Here is a 22,018-nt window from a genome sequence, read left to right as displayed (position 1 = left end):
AAGCCCTAGCTTTTTGGTGATTATCATTCTTTCCACAGAATCCATCATTCTTTTCAATTGATGCTCCTCTACTGGTGCTTCTACACCACTCCATATCTCTATCATAACAGTATCACGGGTTCGTGTCTTTTCCTTTGATTTCCATTAGTGCTCCTCCACTGATGTATATATGTGTGCAAACTGATAAGTGGCCGTCCATGGCTTTGTGTAGGCCCTTGTTTGTGAGATATAAGTTCAATCATATAAAGCATATGAATTTTAATTGTGCACGTCAATTTCGAAGATTATATATAAAATTATAATGTTGCATATTTTAAAGAGCACAAAATAGGAACATGTTTGAGATAGATTTTAACTTTGTGTAACCTGTATTTTAGGCAAAATTCCCTACATTTTAATTTATATAGTGATATTTAGTGCTTATTGATTTACTATGAATTCTGAACACACATATATATGAACATTAGTAGACATATTTAGGTGCTGTGTTACGCTAATTAGACATATTTATGAATTTATTGCTTCTTTTATGTAGTGTGTAAAGAAAAATGATTGTTCCAAGTAGTACTAACATATTTATAACTTACATTAGCATTCATATATTGACTTGTAGATGGCAAGATCACCGTTGGCTCAACAACGAAAATGAAAAATGGTTGTGGTCACAATGGCTTCCATGGCAACGTTTAACATACTATCAAATATGGCTCGTTGGTTTATGTTAGGCTGTTAGATAATAAAACATATGATCGAGTCTAGAACTCTTAGTAGGAGATATCTATTGAATTTTGAAATTAGACGTAAAAATATGTGGACTGTTGTGTATCAAAGTGATATTACGAGTGTGGATACTATTAGAATGACTAGACTTGCATTTTCAAAACTTTGTAACTTGCTTGAACAAAAAGGAGGATTACGCAGTAGTAAACACATGTTAGTTGATGAGCAAGTTGCAATGTTCTTACATACACTTGCTCATAACGAAAAGAACCGAATAATAATCAATAGATTCCAAAGATCTGGTGAAACTATAAGCTGTTATTTCAAGTTAGTTTTAGATGCAGTTTGTCGGTTACACAAAGAGTTCTACAAGACACCTGTTCCAGTTCCAGATAATGAGACCGATGAGAGGTGGAAATGGTTTAAGGTTAGTCAAGTGCATCATTTATAAGAATAGCATTACATATGATATTTTTGTAAAGCGTTATATGTGGTTATTGCAGGGTTGCCTTGGGGCACTAGATGGGACATACATAAAAATTAGGGTCCCTGTTATTGATAAAAAACCTTATTGAACACGAAAAGGGGAGATTTGTACCAATGTTCTTGGTGTATGTACAAAAGACCTCATGTTTACTTATGTGTTGGCTGGATGGGAGGGTTCTGCAGCAGACAGTCGAGTGCTTCGAGATGCTATTAGTAGGCCACAAGGTCTTCGAGTACCCCGTGGTATGTTACATATCATACATGTAACTACTTGTACATATTTATTCTACCTAATTAATGACTTATTGTTTCATACTTGGTGTTAATAGGATCATACTATCTTTGTGATGCCGGTTACACGAATGGAGACGGTTTTCTTACTCCTTACGGTGGTCAATGGTACCATATTAATGACTGGTCGAACCCGCCTACCACGGCTAAGGAGCTATATAACAAAAGGCACTCATCGGCAAGGAATGTTATCGAAAGAGCTTTTGGTATGATTAAAAATAGATGGAAAATCTTGCATGATATTTGTTTTCATCCAGTCGAGTCGATGCCGCGCATCATCATTGCTTGTTGTTTGATGCATAATTTCATACGTACAGAAATAAGCGAAGACCCTTGTGAGAATTTAGTACCAATAAATTACTCGGTAAATGGAAATGAACATGATGATCTTATTAGCACGGTCCAGACATCTCAAGTATGGAGTGATCATAGAGATAGTCTTGCTAATGACATGTTTAATGAATGGAATACAAGACGTCGTAATCGATGACATGTTCTAGCTGTGAATTATGTTCACTTTTTGAAAACTATATAACGAATTACACATGTAGTAGATGCATGTTATCATCTCCATTGGTTTCTCTTGTAAGATGATGTATAGTTTAAGTGGCAAAATTTATGTATTCTAGTATGTTTAGATTTTGAAAGCGTATGAATGTATCATGTTTAAAGTTATACGCTTGTTTCACGTTGCTAGCTAGTTTTGTATATTTAAATTTTCATCATATCTTATATGTCACAAAGTTTATACCCATAATGAAGTCATGTTTTCATCTAGCAAAGGTCAAAATATAGTTGTGGTTCTATGGTTTAGTCTAGCATATTGTACAGAAGGTATGTTTTGAGACATTAAGTTGATCATATTTTTGAAATGAAAACTCATTTTTCATTTCTCTACTTTTACTCTACCAAACAATAGAATTGATTTCTTTCAGATTTCTCAGGTTAATTTCTCTGTTGATATCAAACAAGAGAATTTGTTGAATTTCTCAGCCAATTTCATTTCTTTAATCATTTCATTTCTCTGAATTTCTCCCTACCAAACATGCCCTTAGTGATTATATGTAAGTCCCATGGGGATTTTGTGACAGTCCCATGGGGATTAGTTCCTTTTGTTCTTCTGAAAAATTATATGCAAGTTATGGTTAATATCTCTTACTGATTATATGTAAGTCCCATGGGGATTATTTGTCAGTCCCATGGGGATTTTTACCATTTGACTGATATCCCAATGGGATTTGCACAGGCTAAAAAATTTACAAACACAAAAAAACAAATAAAGCAATGTACAAAAATTAACCAACTGATTTCCCAATGGGATTTGCACATGCTAAACTACTTATTTACAGAAAGTAGGTTCAAATTAATTTGGTTACCATATGTTTTGCAAATTCTAATACTGTTTAAACGATTAGTAATAATATATATAAAGTACGTGAAAAAGTTTCACAATGATATGACATGACTCAAACTTTAATTACTTCAAATCCACTGGATTCTCCTTGTCCAACCCTTTACCATCTCTTGTTACAACCTTTTTTCCAAGCTTAATCTTTGTCAACCTCTCAGATTTCTTCCTTTCCATTTTTTCACCACATAAACTAAAAAAAAAAGACAAAAACAGTTAGAAAAGTGAGATAATCCGAATTTGACAAATAAAAAAACATTAACCAAAAAAATGTCAGTTACCTCCCATTCTTGGAGGTACTAGTCTTTGTTGATGCAACTATTCGAACTGGAACAGGAACATTTTTTTGAGGGATCAGAGCTATGATAGGAACATCATCAAAATTTGTTTCCTCTTCAACAATTTTAGGAGTAGGTTTCCGAGGACGTCCACGTTTCTTCTTTGGCTGCACCTCTTCCTGAACAGTTTTGTCAACATCTTTATTATCAAATGACCTGTTAAACCTAGTAATTAGGGGTGTTCATCGGTTCGGTTTTCGGTTTTTTTATTTTTATTTTTCAAAACCAAAACCGAACCAAAACCTAATTCGAATTAGAAAAACCAAACCGAAAACCAAATTAGAATTCGGTTCGGTTTCGGTTTAAAACCGAAAAAACCAAATATGAAAAGCACAAATTTACCATTTCTTTTTGTCTAAGTTGTGATTAACCAAAATAGGTTCATAATTTCAATTTTCACCAAAGTAGTAAATTTAAACCATATGGATAAACAAATAACATAAGTGAAACAACTAAACTCTTGTTTGTTATCATTATTAAAAATTATTCATTAAAATTGAATTTATCTAATTTCATAAAAAAAGTTAATACGATAAACAAATAGACATATAAAGTAAAAAATACATTAATAATTGTCCATAAAAAAAAGATACGAATTAAATATTTTTAATAATACATAATAGTAATATAAGTTATTCGGTTTTTTCGGTTTAACCAAATTCATTATCCTTTACACATAACCAAACCAAAATCCGAATATATAATTCGGTTTCGGTTACAAACCAAACCCAAAACCAAATTCAAAAACGGCTTGGTTTTTTTCGGTTTTTTAAACGGTTCGGTTTACAGTTTAACCGGGTAAAAACCAAACCGTGAACACCCCTACTAGTAATCTTGTAAATGCCAGACAAACTTACCTCAAAAACAGGTTTCTGCTTAACATTGTCATCTTGTAAATGCCTATTGTAAATCTTTGTTGGAAGTTTTGCATAATCAAATTCAACATTCTTTTTAGAAGATTTTTTCTGCTTTTTCCTTGCATGGCTACAATCATCATCAAATTCTTTTTCTCTATCCACAGTATGTTGAACAAGATCGTCTTTAGGGTTTGCAACATTACCTTCCTTCTCGACAACACAACTCTTGTCAACACCAACACCCTGATTACCTTCCTTCACAACATCAGCATCTGTATTTTTAGCAACACCAACAAATTTTGGACTTATATCAACAACAAACTCAATATCAGAAATAGATTTTTCAACAAAAGACGGAGCTTTTTTGGTAAACTTCTTCCGGTGACTAGGACCAGCATTAGAATCAGAAATCACTTTGTCTTGTTTCTCTGAAGTAACTTGTTGGTTGCTAGTCACAGTAGGATCTTTCACATTCTCATATTTCTCCTTTTCGACATGATCTTCAATTTCTTTGTGATTAGGGTTAACAGCATTATAATCTCCTTCATTACCAACAATTTTTCGATAATCATTTGTTTGAGTATCTTGTTCTTCATTCAAGTTTTCAGAAACAGTTGTCATTCATTATAGAACAAAGATTCCATACTAAAGACCTCAGAAATCTTGGACTTGAAAAACTTGAATTTCTTTTTCTCTGGTTCTTTAACAGATTTAGCATTCAAAAAATCAAACAGCATATTTTTCTTTTTTGAAACTTCAACCAACTGGATGAAAGCGGTTTCATATTCCTAAAAAGAAAAGAAAATAAAACACTTATACTATGGAAGTATAAAATAGCAAATGAATATGTTATAGTACATTACATTATTAACCGATGAGTCAATTTCAAAGCTGAATTACCTCAATTGCCAATGACTCTTCACTCATGGGACCCTTGATATCCATGATACCGAATCGACCAGCCTCGATTTCCATAGCCTCCCTACGTTTCAAATACAGGCTCCAGTTTTTGAAAAAATTAGCATCTGATCATACTTCGTTCTATCCAGGTACAGAAGCTTCAAAATATGCATAAGCTACTCATTAAGTATTAAAGATTAAATGTTATAATTGAAAAAAAATAGAATATTAATCAGACAGATGAACTCACCAGTAGAAAGGTAGCAGGACCGCAATAGTAGGACTCATATTTTTGAGGTTTCCATGATGCTTTGCTTTTTTTCAAATACAACAACACTTTTTCACTCCAATTTAGGGTTGTTAAATGTGTTTTGTTTCCAACACGGTGCAAAATATACTCATCGATACGTCCACCGTTCTCACAGTGTATAACAGAAGTGAGAAACAACATTAAAAAGTTCATTTTGAAAAACTTGTCAACCTCTCTTGATTCCACCAAGACGTCTGCAATCATCTTGGCACTTACAATCTGCAAATTTCCTTTCTTTTTTTTGGTTTGCGGAAACTGTTTCGTCCATAAGGTAAAAAACACCACAAATTCAGGGTCCGATTCTACGAAAGTAAATGAAATATTTCCACTTGGAATTCCAAAAACATGCTCAATACTTTTCGCATCAACTTCTATTTCACCTTTCTGTAATTCTATTTTATTTGTTTCTGGATTGTAGTTAGAAACAATGAAATGAACAAGTTTGCTAGGAAGATCAAATATCTGGAAGTCAATTAGTGAGCCAAAACCATACGATCTCACAGCCTCTTTCTGAGCTGCACTTAAGGAAACAACTCTTGAGAAATTTTGCGGAGTTGTTCTCAGATGGATACTTGACATTTCTGGATGGTCATCAATGATCTCCTTATCAGCATTTGGGTCCTCCTCAACGGTTTGTTCTATATTAGATAAAAAAAAAAGAATATGTTTCAGACAAAAACATTTTGAACACAGTCACCTAACCCACCTACATTGTCACATCTAGTTATATGTCACAAAGAATTTGACAATCTGAAGTGCATAATGTGGCTCACCAGTCAACAGTTACCACAGAGAATATACACAACACTTTTGCCACTTAATCAGAAAGAATAAAAGCAAATAAATCTTGACCAATACTGATTCTAAAATTAAAGCGTCAATCAACTAATTTAGTTCCATACAAGTACCTTGTTAGAATATTAACTAAATAACTATACGTAAGACCAAAACAAATATGAATTTCAATTATAGTAGTAAGAAAACAGTAGACAATCCAAATTGACGAACAAACTAACCGAATATTACATCAAAATTCGAGATTGACGAATCAAGTAACAAAACAATAGACATGTAGGACTAAAGAATCCTTATGCATTGATCCTGAACATTCACTCAAAATTTATCAATTCTGATTTCTAAAATTTGATTATAAACATGTTCACTAGCTGTACGAATAGAAAAACATTGATTCTTGATACATGGTTGCATACACACGGAAAACAAACACCTACCATTAACTTCAAAAAGTCAAACAAACATAACGCAGCCTATAGAGTTCATAACAACAAAATTTTTTAATAAAATCATACATATACAAACAAACGCATAAATCCAAACAACAAAGATGTTACCAGAAATTATCATCCCAAAATCTACTTAAAATACCACAACCATATAAAATTAAACATAGACATCTACATATACATAAGAAAATGACAGTTTTGACCGAATATAGACAAACTATATATATATATATACACAGATATAGACTTGCACATAGATATAAACATGAACAAATAAAAAGTATCATGATAACGAAAATACCTTCATTAGGTTTTTCTTTTCCTTTATTTTTTTCTCCAGGTTTTGTACCGTCTGAACCTTCCCCTTAATCTCTACATTAACGACTTCAGCATCTTTTGATTTTCCTTTTTGCTTTCCAGATTTTTGTACCGTCTTAATCACATTGGTAGTTTGTATATCTGCTAAAAAAAGAAACAAATGAATAACATTATGAATGTGTAAAAAAATTTATAAAAAAACCCAAAAAAATAATTATTAGGTCAAAAACTTACTATCAATGATGGGAGATGCAGATTGCCGAGTTACACGCTTGTTAGGGCTTTGAACTGTTTGAGAAACTGATTGTTCTGCCATTGTTCTTGGATTTAGCAATGGGGTTGATGATTTTACTTAGGATTAATTTTTTGATTTAGCGTTATATGAATGTGTGAATGAATGTGTGTTTGTGTTTGATGACAGAGCGCGAATATAAAAATATTAAAAACCACAACCAACTAATACCACTTAAAATATCTGAAATTTGAATTGATAACACAATGATACCACTTAAAATCATCAAGAGATTTAGCTATCCAATTAGTTTTTTAATAATATAAGTGTATCACTAAGTGATTTGTTTAGACTCATTTGTATTTTTTCTTATCTCTATATCTGATTTGCAGTCCCAGATTAAGTATTAATAATAATTTTTTCAAACAAACAACATTGATAAACGAATTAAACCCATATTACCGAAGCTATGAAAAAAATACAACCACAACAAAAACAGTCTATCATCAACATTACAAATTTCAGTCCATGAGGGAACAAAATGTGAAAACTTGATATGATTTGAAACAGGATCATTTCACAACCAAATGTACGCACACACAACAAGGATAACTAATACAACCAAAGCATGACACAAACAATACCAATCTATACAAAGAACACCAGTCTAAAATATCGATATGCATTGATTCTGAAAATTCTCTCTAAATTCATTGATTCTGATTTCTGAAATTTGATTCTGAACACGTTGCTGTCACTCTGAATCTGAACCTTCCAAATCAATATCAGAATCGGCACAGTTACTTAATGAACTATCTTCACAGACAACATTGGTTGGAAGGACAAACCCTTTTGAAATCAAAACAAAAATGAAAATAGTAAGAACTATTTGCAACAAAAAAAAGGCAAAATAAAAATATGAAAAAACAAAGGACCATTTGTAACATTTTCTCTCCTATATATTTCTTTTGAGTTTTGATACAAAAAACATCCCCTGTTAGTGTTAATCACTTAACCATGACTTTAATAACATCAGGAGCTTCAAACTCAGAGATAAAATCCATAATTTATGAAAAGAAAAAACAAATCATGTAATTTTTGACAAACCATTGGACATCCTTTCTATGGAATGCAAAGAGCGATAATGTGAACAATTATATTAAATTAGATGAAACAAAAGTATCTTAAAAATATGTATTAAAAAAAAAAGAAATGATAAGGTAACTGTGTAAATATATGATCTCATTATCCTCAATCAACATTAAAAAAACTGAAAAACAAATAGTAGTTATAGGATTCGTTTATCAACATGTATATAATACAACAAGGAGTAAATATATGATTCCTTTTATAACAAATATCAATAATCATAAGATTATTATATTATATCGTAAAAAGAATCAGATATCTACTCATTTATTGTAATAACATGATCACCAAGATTTTATTTAACCCATCAAACCCAGCTCACAAAAAAAAAAAAAAAACACTTTCGAAAAAAAAACCTCAGACCGTCCTAGTTCATGATTTTCAACAAATTAGCAAGTTTACTTGCTATTTCAGTCAACCATTTTTATAAACTGTCATCACTGGCTATTATTTATCAAAATATTAAAACAATAAATTTATATATATACAAAAAAAAAAAAAAAGGGAAAAAAGTATACAGATTTGTAAAATATGAGTGAAAATTGGGCATCAGATCTTCCTATACAGAGTAAGAATCACAATACATCACGTTACATAAACGTGAAGTATTCAACTCAATTTTATAAACACATCCTTTACCCTATTTTCACTTCATCTAACTTTAAAAAAATATAACTGAACGTATGAAAATATAAATATTTAAGAAAAAGGAAAAAAATGGCAATTAAAATGGTGAAGGAAGCTGCCGGTTGTGAGTAGGGTTTTGCAGGGTTTGAGGATTTTAGAGTCAGGCTGAGTGGTGATTTTATAGGGCATTTTTTGTTAAGTGTTTAGGTATTAGGGTTTGATCCAACGGACTGTGTATAGTTGAGCCCAGCCCATTTGAGTATGGGTCCCTAGATGAAACTTAGGGGGCGTTTGGTTCACAGAATGTTTTTGGAAGGAATGGAATCTTTCGAAGGAATTGGAATCTGAAGGAATGTAATTTGACGGAATGTTTTTGATTTTTTGAAGCTTCAAGTGAGGGACGGAATGAAATTCCTTCCCCTATCCCCAAGGAATGGAGATTCCATCAAATGAGGGAATGTTAACATTCCAACGGAATGTGATTCCTCCATCTTTAACCAACCAAACACACTAATGAATGAAATTCAATTTCAATTCTATTAAATTCCATCAAATTCTGTAAAACAAACGCGACCTTAAATGTCAAAACTCTACTCTTGTTATAGTAAGTAGAGCCTAGGGATTAGGCCATGAAAAATATGGTTACAATACTCCGAATAGGCGAATACAAAAATGTAACAAGATTTTTATTGGAAAATGTATATTTACACTCTAGCAAAAACTTTGTTATTATCATTTTCAATTTTTGAGTTCCATTAAATGCACTTTATGAGTCTTTTAATGAAAACCAGATTTTCTAAACCGGACTAACCTTTAGACCTTGAACGGGTCACTAACCAATTTTTTAAAATATATTGTGATGGATTTTTCTAAATACTAAATACAAGCATGGTACTCGCACAATGTGACGTCAGTTTTGTGGTTTCGGTGATGGGTGGTGATGATATCGATTATTGGTGTTGTGTGGCGTAAGTTGATGTAATGTGATAGTGAAAATATTTTAGAAGTGTAAATTAGCAAGATTAGGGTTTAGAGTGTAAATTATTCATTAAGGGCAAATTTGGTAATCTTTAATAACCCTTTTCATATAAGGTGTTTATTAAAGGCAATTTCGTACTTTCGCATGTAACCATTATGTAACATTTTCTAAAAATGTGGTGTGGGATAATCTATAATCCATATTAAAGCAAACTACCTATATTTTTTCAACCATTCTACCTTTATAATACCTATTATACCTTCCTACAAACAAATATCCCTTCCACTCTTTTAAGTGATTTTCTCGTACTACCCTTCCATCTATTTCCCAATATCTATCCCTAATCTCTTCTCTCTTGCTCTCGCATGAACCCTAATATAAAAATTAGTTTCATCTCGACAGCAATCAACATCAACCTACAAAAAGATTGGTCCCACTCTCTCTTAACTGCAAAAAGGTACCAACACATTCAACTATCACTGAAAAGGTACCGCCGCATCGTGCGGGTACCCATCTAGTTATTATAAATGATTATAGATATAGAAGTATAGATATTCAATGTTTGTAGGCCATGAAAGGGTCCAACGTTGTAGTTTTTTTTTTATCTGAAAGGTATTTACACTTCACCCCAAAATTTAAGGGTGTTCAAAATCGGATATTTGAAGTTTTGGATATCCGAAATTCAGATAATGAATTACAATATCTGAACACATATCCTAATTTTCGGATATCCGAACTATTCGAAATATCCGAACTTTTAGAAAATAAAATAGATTTTCGGATAGCTTTGGATAAATTCGTATATTTTTGGATAATAAAAAGAAATATCGAAGATATTTCAAAAATTACTATCCGAATCCGAAACTTCGGATAAAAACGGATCGGATTTTAGGATAACGGATTCAGAAACGGATAGTTTTGAACGTCCTACCAAAATTTGATACGTGATAGTACAACACAACATAAGTAATACTTACATCAATTTGAATTTATACCACTCGTCCCATTTTATCATTTTTTTTTTTTATATTCTTATATCACAAGAAACCCAACGTATTAATATTTTGCGTAACCATCTCAACTTGTGTCAAAACCAAACTTATGAGCATTTTATTATACATAAGTATTGTAAAGATTAACCAAACATTTCATGCTATTGGGTTTTGAGAAAGAGAAGTGATAATGCATTTATTAAAATTATATATTTTATAGCATACTGTACAAGTTTGTAATGCATTAGAGTACTAAATTAATAAAATTATATGGTACGAATATCACTTCCTTTAAGAAAAGTTTATTGTATTTTTTGTTTTTAAGTAAAATGTGTTTTGAACGTAAAACACTCACAACTTACATGCAATAATAACCAAGACCCACATCTTTCGATTTATAAAAATTATCACACTCCCTATTTTTTAAATAGTTACACAATAATTACATACGAAATTATTAAATTGCCCTTAATAAACACCAATTATGGAAAGAGTTTTTATAAAATACCAAATTTGCCCTTAATAAATTAATTTACACTCCAAACCTTTATTTTAATAATTATCAGTCTAATCCCTTATTTTCTAAAAAAATTTCACTATCACAATTACAATACACCCCTTGACACCGCCACTACCACCAATAGTACCATCATCGACATCACTAGACCGCCTTTACCACCACCGTCGCTGCATTGTGCGGGTACCATGCTTATATCTTCTGATTTTGAAACACGTGGAGATCCTATATCTTGTGATCCTATGTGTGAGGATGGTGACTTACCGGGCATGAGTTCTATGCAGTGTACACTTTGGGTACCAAAGCAGTACATAGAACTAGAAGGTTTCCACTCATTTACCCAATTGACAACATTAGAGAAGATATGTCGGCGAGGCAAATGTTGATTTCTGTGTGTCCACAAATCAACACTAAAAGATCGACACTTCTCAATCACATATACATAAATACAATAATGCATAATACTGTATAAGATAATGACATACTAATAACGTGAGCACTCCCGTATAGAGCGCAAATACTTGTTAGTATTAGCACGATATCTTCACAACACGACAATGGTGATAACATCAAGTAGTGTAGGTTGATGTAAATGTAATTGATATAAAAGTAATAATATAGATCTTTTAGAAGATAAATATTTTTAACGTATAGATTATAAGATAAGAATGTATGGTGTAAATTAGTTTATCAAGGATTTTAAAGGCAAATGGAGTAACTTTTTACAAGTGTTTTCAATAGTGTGGGTATTTATTTTTGGATCATTGTCAATGTTTAATTTTTTCTGAATATTTCTTAAAAAAAAAGAGGGATAAATTTTTTTATAAGGCAGTATAGATCATTTAAAATATACTATCAAGTTTTGACATTGCAATATACGCTTACCTTCGATCAAAAAGGACTTTTTTCTAAACAGATACATTATATTAATATAAATTATTTCGGCAAAGGGCTGAAAGGAAAATCAAAGTTATATCAGATATAACGGGCTAATTTGCCATAAGGACCAATCTAATGTTTTTTTCTTGTTACGACAATTAATTCAGGAAAAAAATATAAAAGCTATAGAGTCAAAAACATCGACATTTAAGGTAGAGCTCCCGTTAAAGACAACATCATTCCTATACTTCCATAGGATCCACCATCACGTAAAACAAATAGATCCCGTCATAAGCTTATACTTCTTAATTACTTGTAGTTCCGAAATTTATTTAATTTCAGTTGGGCATGAGACGGGAATAGTTACTTGTAACCAAGAAGATAAAAAAGTTGTCAACTTTTTTTTATCGGTGCCAACAAACGTGATTATATTATATTATCCAAAATATAGTTTGGATTAAGATTTTCTTAAATTCATTTTCAACATGTTGTCTCCATTTTCTTTTAACAAATTCTAAAATTTCATTTACCACACGGAATTAGTTCTTAAAAGTATGAATGAACTATGATCAAAATTCTGCAAACTTATAAATTCGCGTGAGACGTTAGCCATTTATCCGTTATTGTTTTTTAAAAAAATAAATAAACTAGGAGATCAAACAGATGGGATAACATATGAGCAAAGCTAATATTGAGGTTTTCTCAATATGTTTATGTTCTTTCGTTACACAAGAAACATGGTTTTACAAATAGAAGCAACTATTTAAGAACAAATATGCAATGTTAAGAGAAAATCTCTCTACAACAATGGTGGAGGATTTTCAAACCTTTGTTGTAATAGCCTACGATAATCTTGATTAGTGGTGCTATAACCACCATCAACCACCAAATTAAGCCCATTAACAAACTTGGATTCACCACTTGCTAAATACAATGCGGCCTGGGCCACATCATCCGCGGATGGGTTGACCTCTTTCAAGACCGACGAAGCACACATAACATCATCTAACACCGTCTTATCCAATCCCGTTACACTAGTCAACATCGGCGTTGCAACAGAGCTTGGTGAGATACAATTCACACGAATCCCGTATTGTCCTAATTCAACACACAAGTTTTTGATTAACCCCACAATCGCGTGTTTTGACACTGTATACGAATTTGGTGTCACGCCAGCACACACTGACGCCGTACTTGAAGTAAACAAAATCACCCCACTTTTTTCGGGGATCATAACTCTGGCAGCGTGTTTGGCTACCAAAAATGACCCCAACACATTAACATCAAAAACCCGAGTATAGTTCTCTTTATCAAAGTCTAGTATTGAAAAATCCGGATTCCCTGGGATGCCAGCATTACTAAACATGATGTCGAGTTTTCCAAATTTGGTAATAGCAATGTCGACCACGTTTTTCACATCGGCTTCTTTAGTAACATCACAGTGAACAAATACGGTTTCAAATGATTGATCAGATACCAAATCATTACAAAGAGAAATCCCTAAGGCGTCTTGCACGTCGGCTATCAAAATTTTGGCACCGTGTTTAGCAAACAACCTCACCGTGGTCTCTCCAATACCGCTAGCACCACCCGTAATTATCGCGACTTTTCCTTCTAATCTGTATGAATTAAAACAACCGTAATATATATGTTAGAAACGTGTATTATAATCAGATCACTATATATCAGTTATGCATAATTATTATATAATACCAAAATGTTAATTGGAACCATAAAGTAAAATCACCATATATGCTATGTATCCTATCCATATTTTGTACTCACTAATTTAGTTTAGTTTTTTATCCCTACTTTTATATATGCTATATCAACCATAATACTCGTATATATATAGCTTACAACATTGAGGTGAATTGTTAAAAAGTAATAACAACAGAAGAAATCGTGATGATTATATATAGATATATGGAAAGTACTATACGTACCTTTTGGAAAAATCAACATTCATCATGTTTTGGAAATGAATAGGCCAGATATATGATTGATATACAAATACAAAATATATGTATAAATGATGATGAAGAAAGATGCGACACATATCGGTATTTTATAGTGTCTTTCATTACTAAATATTTAATGGTCGGAATATATGGCCCTAATCTTTATCACCATTTGATTAAGTATCTTGTGAAATATTTATTTACGAACTAATTTTTTATTAATCTTTATCACCATTTTATTACTTTTTTTTTTATTTATTACTTTTTATGTTTATAAGAGGTTGTATAATTATATACTAGACGGATGCATGCACGATGCGGCGGTGATGATGGTAGCAACGAAGATGTGGTGACGACGTGTGGTGGTAACGGTGGTGGTAGCGTGGTAGTGAATGTAAATTAATTTATGTAAGAAAGATTAATATGGTTCCTTAAGGGTTGGAGGATTTATATTGTAATTTATTTTATTAAATATATTATACGTAAATAAAATAAAATGTTTAAATTAGTGAATAGAAAATAAAGATAATATGATCTTTTCAAAATTTTAGTTACTAAAAGGGGTGAGATAGTATAGATATAGATTGTCATTCAAATTATGCGTGAGCCGATTCTATGGTTGCCATAACACTTGCACTGGCCCCAACCTCATGGGGGGCCTCTAGATTTGTCCATATACTTATGTTGGTTTTCAAGAGTCAAAGAAAAGGTCTGATGTATTTACTACCTATTATTTCACTGCATACAATTTTTTTAGAATTTTTTTAAAGTGAATTTCATATTTCCCCTCCTAAAATATATAAACATAATATATATTAACGACAACGGTACCCAATCCCGGTTAAGTGGGGTATGAGTGAGGTATGATTTAGACAGATCTTATCTCTACATAAAGTAAAGAGGTTGCTTTCAGATCCACTGAATTGGAAAGGACCTTCGGCTCAAAGAGTGTAAAAAATAAGGTTAGATCCGCTAGATTGAAAACTTTAACGGGATGAAAATAATCTCGATCTCAAACTCTCAATCTCAAATACACGATATGAATCTCAAAATCATATATACCCAACTTAAATAATGAATATCATACTTCCCCTATTTAAATCCTAAAATATCATATATATATATATATATCCAATTCAATAACTTTAATGATATTTAAATATTTAAAACAGTTAATATGTATTTTTAATTATGGTAAAGACTATTTTAACCATCTTGTTTTTAATATAAGACTACTGTAAAATATAAAGCCTTATAAATTGAAAAGAAAAAATCTAACGATTGAGAAAGGGATATGGATATTCCTAAGGACAAAGTTATTAATTATTCATTCATTACATTCAATTCAACCATATTAGTAAAAAGAAAAATGACCACTAGGAGTTTAAAAAAGTAAAGTTGACAGAATTTATTGCAAAAGCTATTCAACTTTTAACATACTCCGTACATATAAGTTGTGATGGCAGAACGGGTGGTTGTGGTAGCCGAAGCAGCGAAAAGAGATAGCGGGGAAGTGGTCTCCGGAGAATCATCAGAGAAAGGGTCGTAATTGGCGGTAGTGATAGGGGTCGCGTGGTAATGGTGATTGGTGGAAGTGGTCGCTGCGGTTGTTATGGCGGCCAGAGAGACAAAAAGGGTTTTGTAGAGAAATGATAGAGGAATGTTTACAGCCTTTGTTAACCTGCACCACTATTATGTTTATTTTAGTTAACTTTGACTTTTAATTTAGAGGGCTCAGATCGTCTTGTCCAATTAATTTAAACGGTCAAGATTAAAAAACAGATTTATTTTTTTCTCTCACCTCTACCAGCAATATATATATAATATCAACATGGGAATAAAACTGTTAATATATGCAAACCATTAATTTGCATATATATTCACCATCGTCGCCACCACACACCGCCAAAGTCAGACCGCCCACTGTCATCGTCGCCATTACCATCACACCGCCATAGCTAGCAACTTATGTACGTCTATGACTCTTGAACAAAATGAGCTTTAGAGACTCAATGTTTTAAATGTTCGGTCGTTTACTGCGAATTACAAAATTTTTTGACAGGCCTGGCCTTTGGTCTCCTCGAACCTTACTTGACCGCTATATATCATTTCTTTTCTATTGTTTCATGACTGTGAAAGTTATGGTCAGATTAATTGATTAAAATATTAATATTGGTATCACCTGAATTAAATTATGATACTTATCTTTTATCTTTCTAAGAGCATCCATAATATATAGGAGTTTTTCTAAAATATTAATATATGGTATCACCTGAATTAAATTATGATACTTATCTTTTATCTTTCTAAGAGCATCCATAATATATAGGAGTTTTTCTAAAAGCTTTTTATGAAAGATTAATTTATATTAATTTTTGCTCCAATGGATCAGGTCTTTAAAAAGCTTAAAATCATTTAAAAAATATTAAATTAAATAAGACAAATAGTGTATGACTTGAGAAAAAACAAGTCATTAATTAACAAAAAACTTTTACTTTCAATGGAAAAAAAGCTTTTAGTTTAAATCAAAAGCTTGATAGAATAGTAAAAAGTTTTTGAAAAAGCTCTCCATTGAAGATACTCTAACAAGCAAGAAATTATTTACCATATAAAAAGTATCAACAAGAATACCTGACTAATGGTTCTTCTGATTAATTTAAATCCACTACATTTTCTTCAATTTCAAAACTAAACATTATATAAAATACTAGTTTTCAGGCGCGTTCAATGGACGGATAGTCTCAAATGTATATTAAAACAAAATAATTAATAACAAAACAAGTGAAAAATAACAAAACATGAACAAATCAATATTAAAATAATAAACCTTTTTGTAGTAGAAGTCATAATCAAACTACAATTGACAACAAACTAAATTAAAAGAGATGAAAAATAACAATAACATAACAATTCAATATCAGATAATAAACAAACACGAACAAAATATCAAAAATAAAATTATAGTGATATAAACAACCGTATGTTTTTTTTGTTGATTAATTTACTAAACTTGATTTGTTTATTAAATATAGAATGAAGATGAATAATGAGAATGATTATTAAAAATTTAGGTTGTATTTATAATAATTCATTGAGAGAGTTTTAAAGATATTATATATATCTTCAAATTTTAAAAAGATTTGTTTTGATATAAAAGATTTAGCATAGAGTTTTAAATATAATAATCTATCTAATAAGCAAATAAAAAATAAAAAAACTAGAAAAAAAAAGAGAAAGCTCTAAAGTAATTAAACTAGAGTTTTAGGCAAAAAAAAAAATGCTTTAAAAAATGCCAAGTGTACTCTTCACCTCCTTTTTCAGTTATAAGATAAATGATTTTCATAATTAACTTGTAAAAACATTTGTTGGCAATTCAATATGGTAATAAGAAAATCTTTGACTAAATATTTAAAGAAAAGTATAAATTACAAGTAATATATAATATAAGGGTATATTAGTTAATTAATATTCATCTTGAAAATTTAAATAAATTAGATGCTTATTAACCGATCTTACATGTAGTGTTGTGTTTTTGTGTAACCCATATATAGATGTCATGTCTTATCGTGTTGTCTTATCATCGTGTCTGATTTATCACACCAACTTTCCTACTGTTTTCAAACTAGTATCAATTCATATGGGATTAAGATCGGTATCATATTTTGATGCTTTTTAAACCGATTCGTCCATATTAGTATGTAATGGTAACTAGTTTCATGCCTGATACTTTGATAGTATTTAAAACAAGCTCGTAAGATCTTTATGTTGGAACCACGTTAGTGTGACCATCACTGATCATGTATCATTCCTGATATGATAATTGACGATAACTGAAATCCCTATGTCTAAGTAAATATATGATGGGCGTATTTACTCTTAGAGACGTAGTATAGGGTTTCCCATTAGGTGATTGTAACTAAGAGGACTAATGGTACACACATTAAAGACCAGAAGGGTTGAATGTGTAAATACTAAAGGGTTGAATGTGTAATTACTCTCATTATAAATAGAGGGTAATTAACCCTAAGTTAAGGTTAATCCCAATACACATAATACCCTGAAATTCGTGTATGTATTCCTCTCAAATTCGTGCATCATGTTCCAGCCGAATTACTCATCCCATTATTACTCAATCACCTTGTTATAGGAACCTTAAATCAATAGCAATTATGCTTTAATGTTCTTACAGGTTCCACGGGACGATTGGGGATGTTTTATCACTCGAATCGAATAATGTTTATTCCAACATGTGGTATCAGAGCCTCGTTACGAACAATAAGTCGGGATCCGGTTCGAATTTGATGAATTTCGCGAACTAAAAATCTGCAGAATAAGAACTTCGCGCTGACGTCATCTTTGTGATGACGTCATCCGACTTTTGCTCTTCGCGCTTACGTCATCTTCGTGCTTATGTCACCTTCACGCTTATATGATCACACGAACTTCAGCTTATCTCTATACACGAATTAACTACAAGCTCGTGCTTATGTCATCACGAGTGTATGACATCTTCGTGCTGACATCATCACGACTATATGATATCTTCGTGCTTATGTCCTCACAACTTAATGATATTTTCGTTCCAATGTCAACACGACTTATGATGACTTCGTGCTTATGTTATCACGAACTATTACCTAACTTTGTGCTTACTTGATCACAAATTATTACTTAAGTTTGTGTATACTAAAGACGATCTTAGCTAATGAATGTGTTCGTGCTTACTATTTTACCCTATAATTTTGTGGCTGAATTTGTCTCTAATTTTTTCAAAAATAATTTTTTCTGAGTCATTTTTGCCATAGCACTTTAAGCTCGATCCCAGCTAGGGGCTCTGCCCCTTGGACCCCGCTACCAGGGGCGCTGCCCCCGGACCCCCGTAATGTGTGGGGGCTTCGCAGTAATGTACATGGTTTCATCATTTGTGCCCAAAGGTCAAATGTGATTCTCATGGTGCGTTTTTTTCCTTTTGGCATAATGAACACTTAGTATATTGATTATGCCCAAAGGTGATTCAATATTCTTTGTGTGCTAAAAAGGACTATCTTCATGCATAATATACACGATTCTTGATTTTGTGCCCAAAGGTCAAAAGATAAGCGTTGTGTTGCATGACCCTAATGCTCATTTGTACTTAGATATTAGTTACTTCTGCCCAAAGGTGATGTAAATTCTAAGTAGAGCCTTATGTTAACTTATTGTTTTGGTGTTTACAATAGGTTTACTTATCATTGGCTTCATTAATATAATGGTCTTAGTCTCGTTAATCTTAGGAACATTACTTTAGCCTGTTACGTATTTTAGGCATTACATTAGTTCCATTACTTTTAGAGACATTACTTAATAAGGCTTAAATATCTAATCATGTTATTATAAGGAACATTATTATTAGCCCTTAGTTAACTTTAGGCATTACTTTAGTTCCATTAGTTTTATAGATATTGCTTAGTCTGCCTTAGATAGCCAATTATGTCACTATAATCTTATTGCCCTTAGTTTTAGGCATTACTTTAATAATCTTCTATTACTTGTATCATAAATTGACATCCTCCTTATTTCCACTGTAGTACCTAACTTATGCATTAAGCCACTTATTTGTGCAAACTTTGCTTTATGAAAGGATTAATTACCTCTAACTCTGAAGATGTTAGACCTTGACTATGTCATTCGCCATAATGAACCCACTGCTATTACTGCTAACTTTTTCGCAGCTCAGAAAGCAAATTTTAAGAAAGTGGGATAGGGCGAATCACTTGTCACTAATGATGGTCAAGAACTTCATCAATCATAGTATCTGAGGGAATGTATAAGGCGTATGCAAGTAGCTTAAATACAAAGGAAATAGCAGTATTTGTGAACATATAATGAATATGACTGACATGACTCATAAGTTTAAGAGTCCTAAAATGGAAGTCTTAGACAATTTTCTTGTGCATTTTCTAATGATCTCATTGCATGCTCATTTTGACACCTTCAAAATTAACTTTAGCGCTATGAAGGATAAATGGTCGATGAGTGAACTAAATGCAATGTGTGTGCAAGAAAATGTTCGTCTTAAGTTGGGCCAACCTAAAGTGTTCACCTTACTACCACTGCTAATTCCATTAAGAGGAAAGATATAACAGTAATAAGGCTACAATTACAGTTCAAAAGGATAATCATGGTGCTACTGCCTCTAGCTTTAAGTCCTTGATGAGCAATCCTAACTGCAAATTCTCATTGTGCCCAGATTGTCTTAATTTCAAGGAATTGCTAGCTAAGAAAGGTAACTTATTTCATGTAATATTTGATTCTTTTATGTTTAATGTATCTTCTAATACATGTGTGAGTGATTCTAGTTCTATGGTTCATGTGATTAACTCAACATAAGGATTCCATACAATTCAGAAGCTATCAAATGACCAAACAAAGCTTAGAGTTGGAAGGGTTGATCTCTTATATGTTGAAACCATGGAGACTTATGATTTACATATAAACACTTGAAAGCGTATTAGACTAGTGGATACCTTATGTGTACCGAGAATTTCTCAGAACCTTGTGCCTCTAGCTTTAAGTCCTTGACTAGCAATCCTAACTGCAAATTCTCATTGTGCCCAGATTGCCCTAAAATCAAGGAGTAGCTAGCTTATAAAAGTAACTTATTTCATGTAATATTTGATTTATTTATGTTTGATCTACTTATTAATAAATGTGTGAGTGATTCTAGTTCTATGATTCATGTTATCAACTCTATAAGGGAGTTCCATACAATCCAGAAGCTATCAAATGACCAAAGAAAGCTTAGAGTTGAAAGTGTTGATCTCGTATATGTCGAAACCATGGAGACTTATGATTTACATATAAACACTTGAAAGTGTATTAGACTAGTGGATACCTTATGTGTACCGAGAATTTCTCAGAACATTGTGTCTATTTTTTTTTGGTCTAACACCTTGAAAGTTATGTATTAATTCATGGTTACGACGAGATTGTCATTACTGATAATAATGAATTCCTTGGTCCTAGTTTCTTGAATGGATTGTTGTATAAGTTAGAACTAGATCAAAATTTCTCACAGTCTTTGTTGTCTCCTAATATTGATGACATAACTAAAACAAAGACAAAATCACTTAACTAATTAAGAGAATTACTCCATGTAGTGGCATAAATACCTTAGCCACATCTCACGAGTTTGCATGATACGACTCATAAATGATGGAATATTACATTCTCTTGACTTTAGTGTTTGAAACATGTATTCAATGGCTTAAGGGATTAAGAAAGAAGTCACTAGAAGTTCCAACTTGTTGGAAATAATTCACTCTGATGTTAGTAGCCCCTATCTCGCAACCATCTTAGAACATACATCACTTACTACATTTATTAATGATTATTCATGTTATATGCACCTATATCTGATCTGAACCCTTAGAGACTTTTATTGATCTTAAAACTTTGTTTTTTTTAAACCAACTTGATCATAAAATAAAAGTTGTGAGATCAGATAGAGGAGGTGAGTATTAAGGTTGACATATTGATATTGGTCAAACTCATGGTCCTTTACATAACTTTTGAAAGGAACATGGCATAATAAACCAATACACCATGTTTGGTTCTCCTCAACAAAAATTTATGTTGCTAAAATGAGAAATAGAACCTTAATGGACATGGTGAAAAGTATGTTTGTCAACACTAACTTACCTACTTTCCTTTGGACTGAGTTCTTACACACAGCTGTTTATATACTCAATGAGAGTTCCATTAGAATCTATCCTCAAGACTCTTGGACAGAAATAAAACTGAGTCTGAATTATATGAATGTATGAGGCTG

The 22,018-nt window shown here is 31.9% G+C and overlaps 3 protein-coding genes, 1 long non-coding RNA gene and 1 other non-coding gene across 6 annotated transcripts; 2 read left to right on the top strand and 3 right to left on the bottom strand.

Moving 5' to 3' along the window:
- Positions 1-479: 479 nt before the first annotated feature.
- On the top strand, positions 480-2,144 carry LOC122588457 (protein ALP1-like). 2 transcript variants are annotated; one of them, XM_043760583.1, is made up of 4 exons: positions 480-1,147; positions 1,224-1,449; positions 1,536-1,703; positions 1,815-2,144. In XM_043760583.1, the coding sequence occupies exons 2-4, from the start codon at positions 1,350-1,352 to the stop codon at positions 1,985-1,987; spliced, it is 441 nt and encodes a 146-aa protein (XP_043616518.1). In that variant the 5' UTR covers positions 480-1,147; positions 1,224-1,349; the 3' UTR covers positions 1,988-2,144. The 2 variants fall into 2 exon arrangements, with proteins under 2 accessions (XP_043616518.1, XP_043616517.1); XM_043760582.1 differs by having other exon boundaries at positions 1,536-2,144.
- Positions 809-1,295, top strand: LOC122587587. The gene is made up of 2 exons (XM_043759766.1): positions 809-1,147; positions 1,224-1,295. Exons 1-2 carry the CDS (start codon positions 809-811, stop codon positions 1,293-1,295), a joined length of 411 nt encoding a protein of 136 aa, XP_043615701.1.
- Positions 2,145-7,616: 5,472 nt separating the features above from the next.
- On the bottom strand, positions 7,617-9,006 carry LOC122588461. The gene is made up of 2 exons (XR_006322163.1): positions 8,772-9,006; positions 7,617-7,953 (listed from the first exon to the last, which is right to left on the bottom strand). It is a non-coding gene; the product is annotated as an uncharacterized LOC122588461 (long non-coding RNA).
- On the bottom strand, positions 8,608-8,698 carry LOC122590364. The gene has a single exon (XR_006322500.1). It is a non-coding gene; the product is annotated as a small nucleolar RNA snoR20a (small nucleolar RNA).
- A 3,917-nt stretch (positions 9,007-12,923) lies between the features above and the next one.
- LOC122588456 (secoisolariciresinol dehydrogenase-like) lies at positions 12,924-14,293 on the bottom strand. Its single transcript, XM_043760581.1, has 2 exons — positions 14,194-14,293; positions 12,924-13,866 (listed from the first exon to the last, which is right to left on the bottom strand). The coding sequence occupies exons 1-2, from the start codon at positions 14,217-14,219 to the stop codon at positions 13,047-13,049; spliced, it is 846 nt and encodes a 281-aa protein (XP_043616516.1). The 5' UTR covers positions 14,220-14,293; the 3' UTR covers positions 12,924-13,046.
- Between the last annotated feature and the right edge of the window lie 7,725 nt (positions 14,294-22,018).

Source organism: Erigeron canadensis, chromosome 2 (assembly GCF_010389155.1).
Source record: "Erigeron canadensis isolate Cc75 chromosome 2, C_canadensis_v1, whole genome shotgun sequence".
NCBI lineage: Eukaryota > Viridiplantae > Streptophyta > Magnoliopsida > Asterales > Asteraceae > Erigeron > Erigeron canadensis.
The sequence above is the reverse complement of the archived record's forward strand: the minus strand, read 5'-3'. Positions and strand labels throughout refer to the sequence as shown.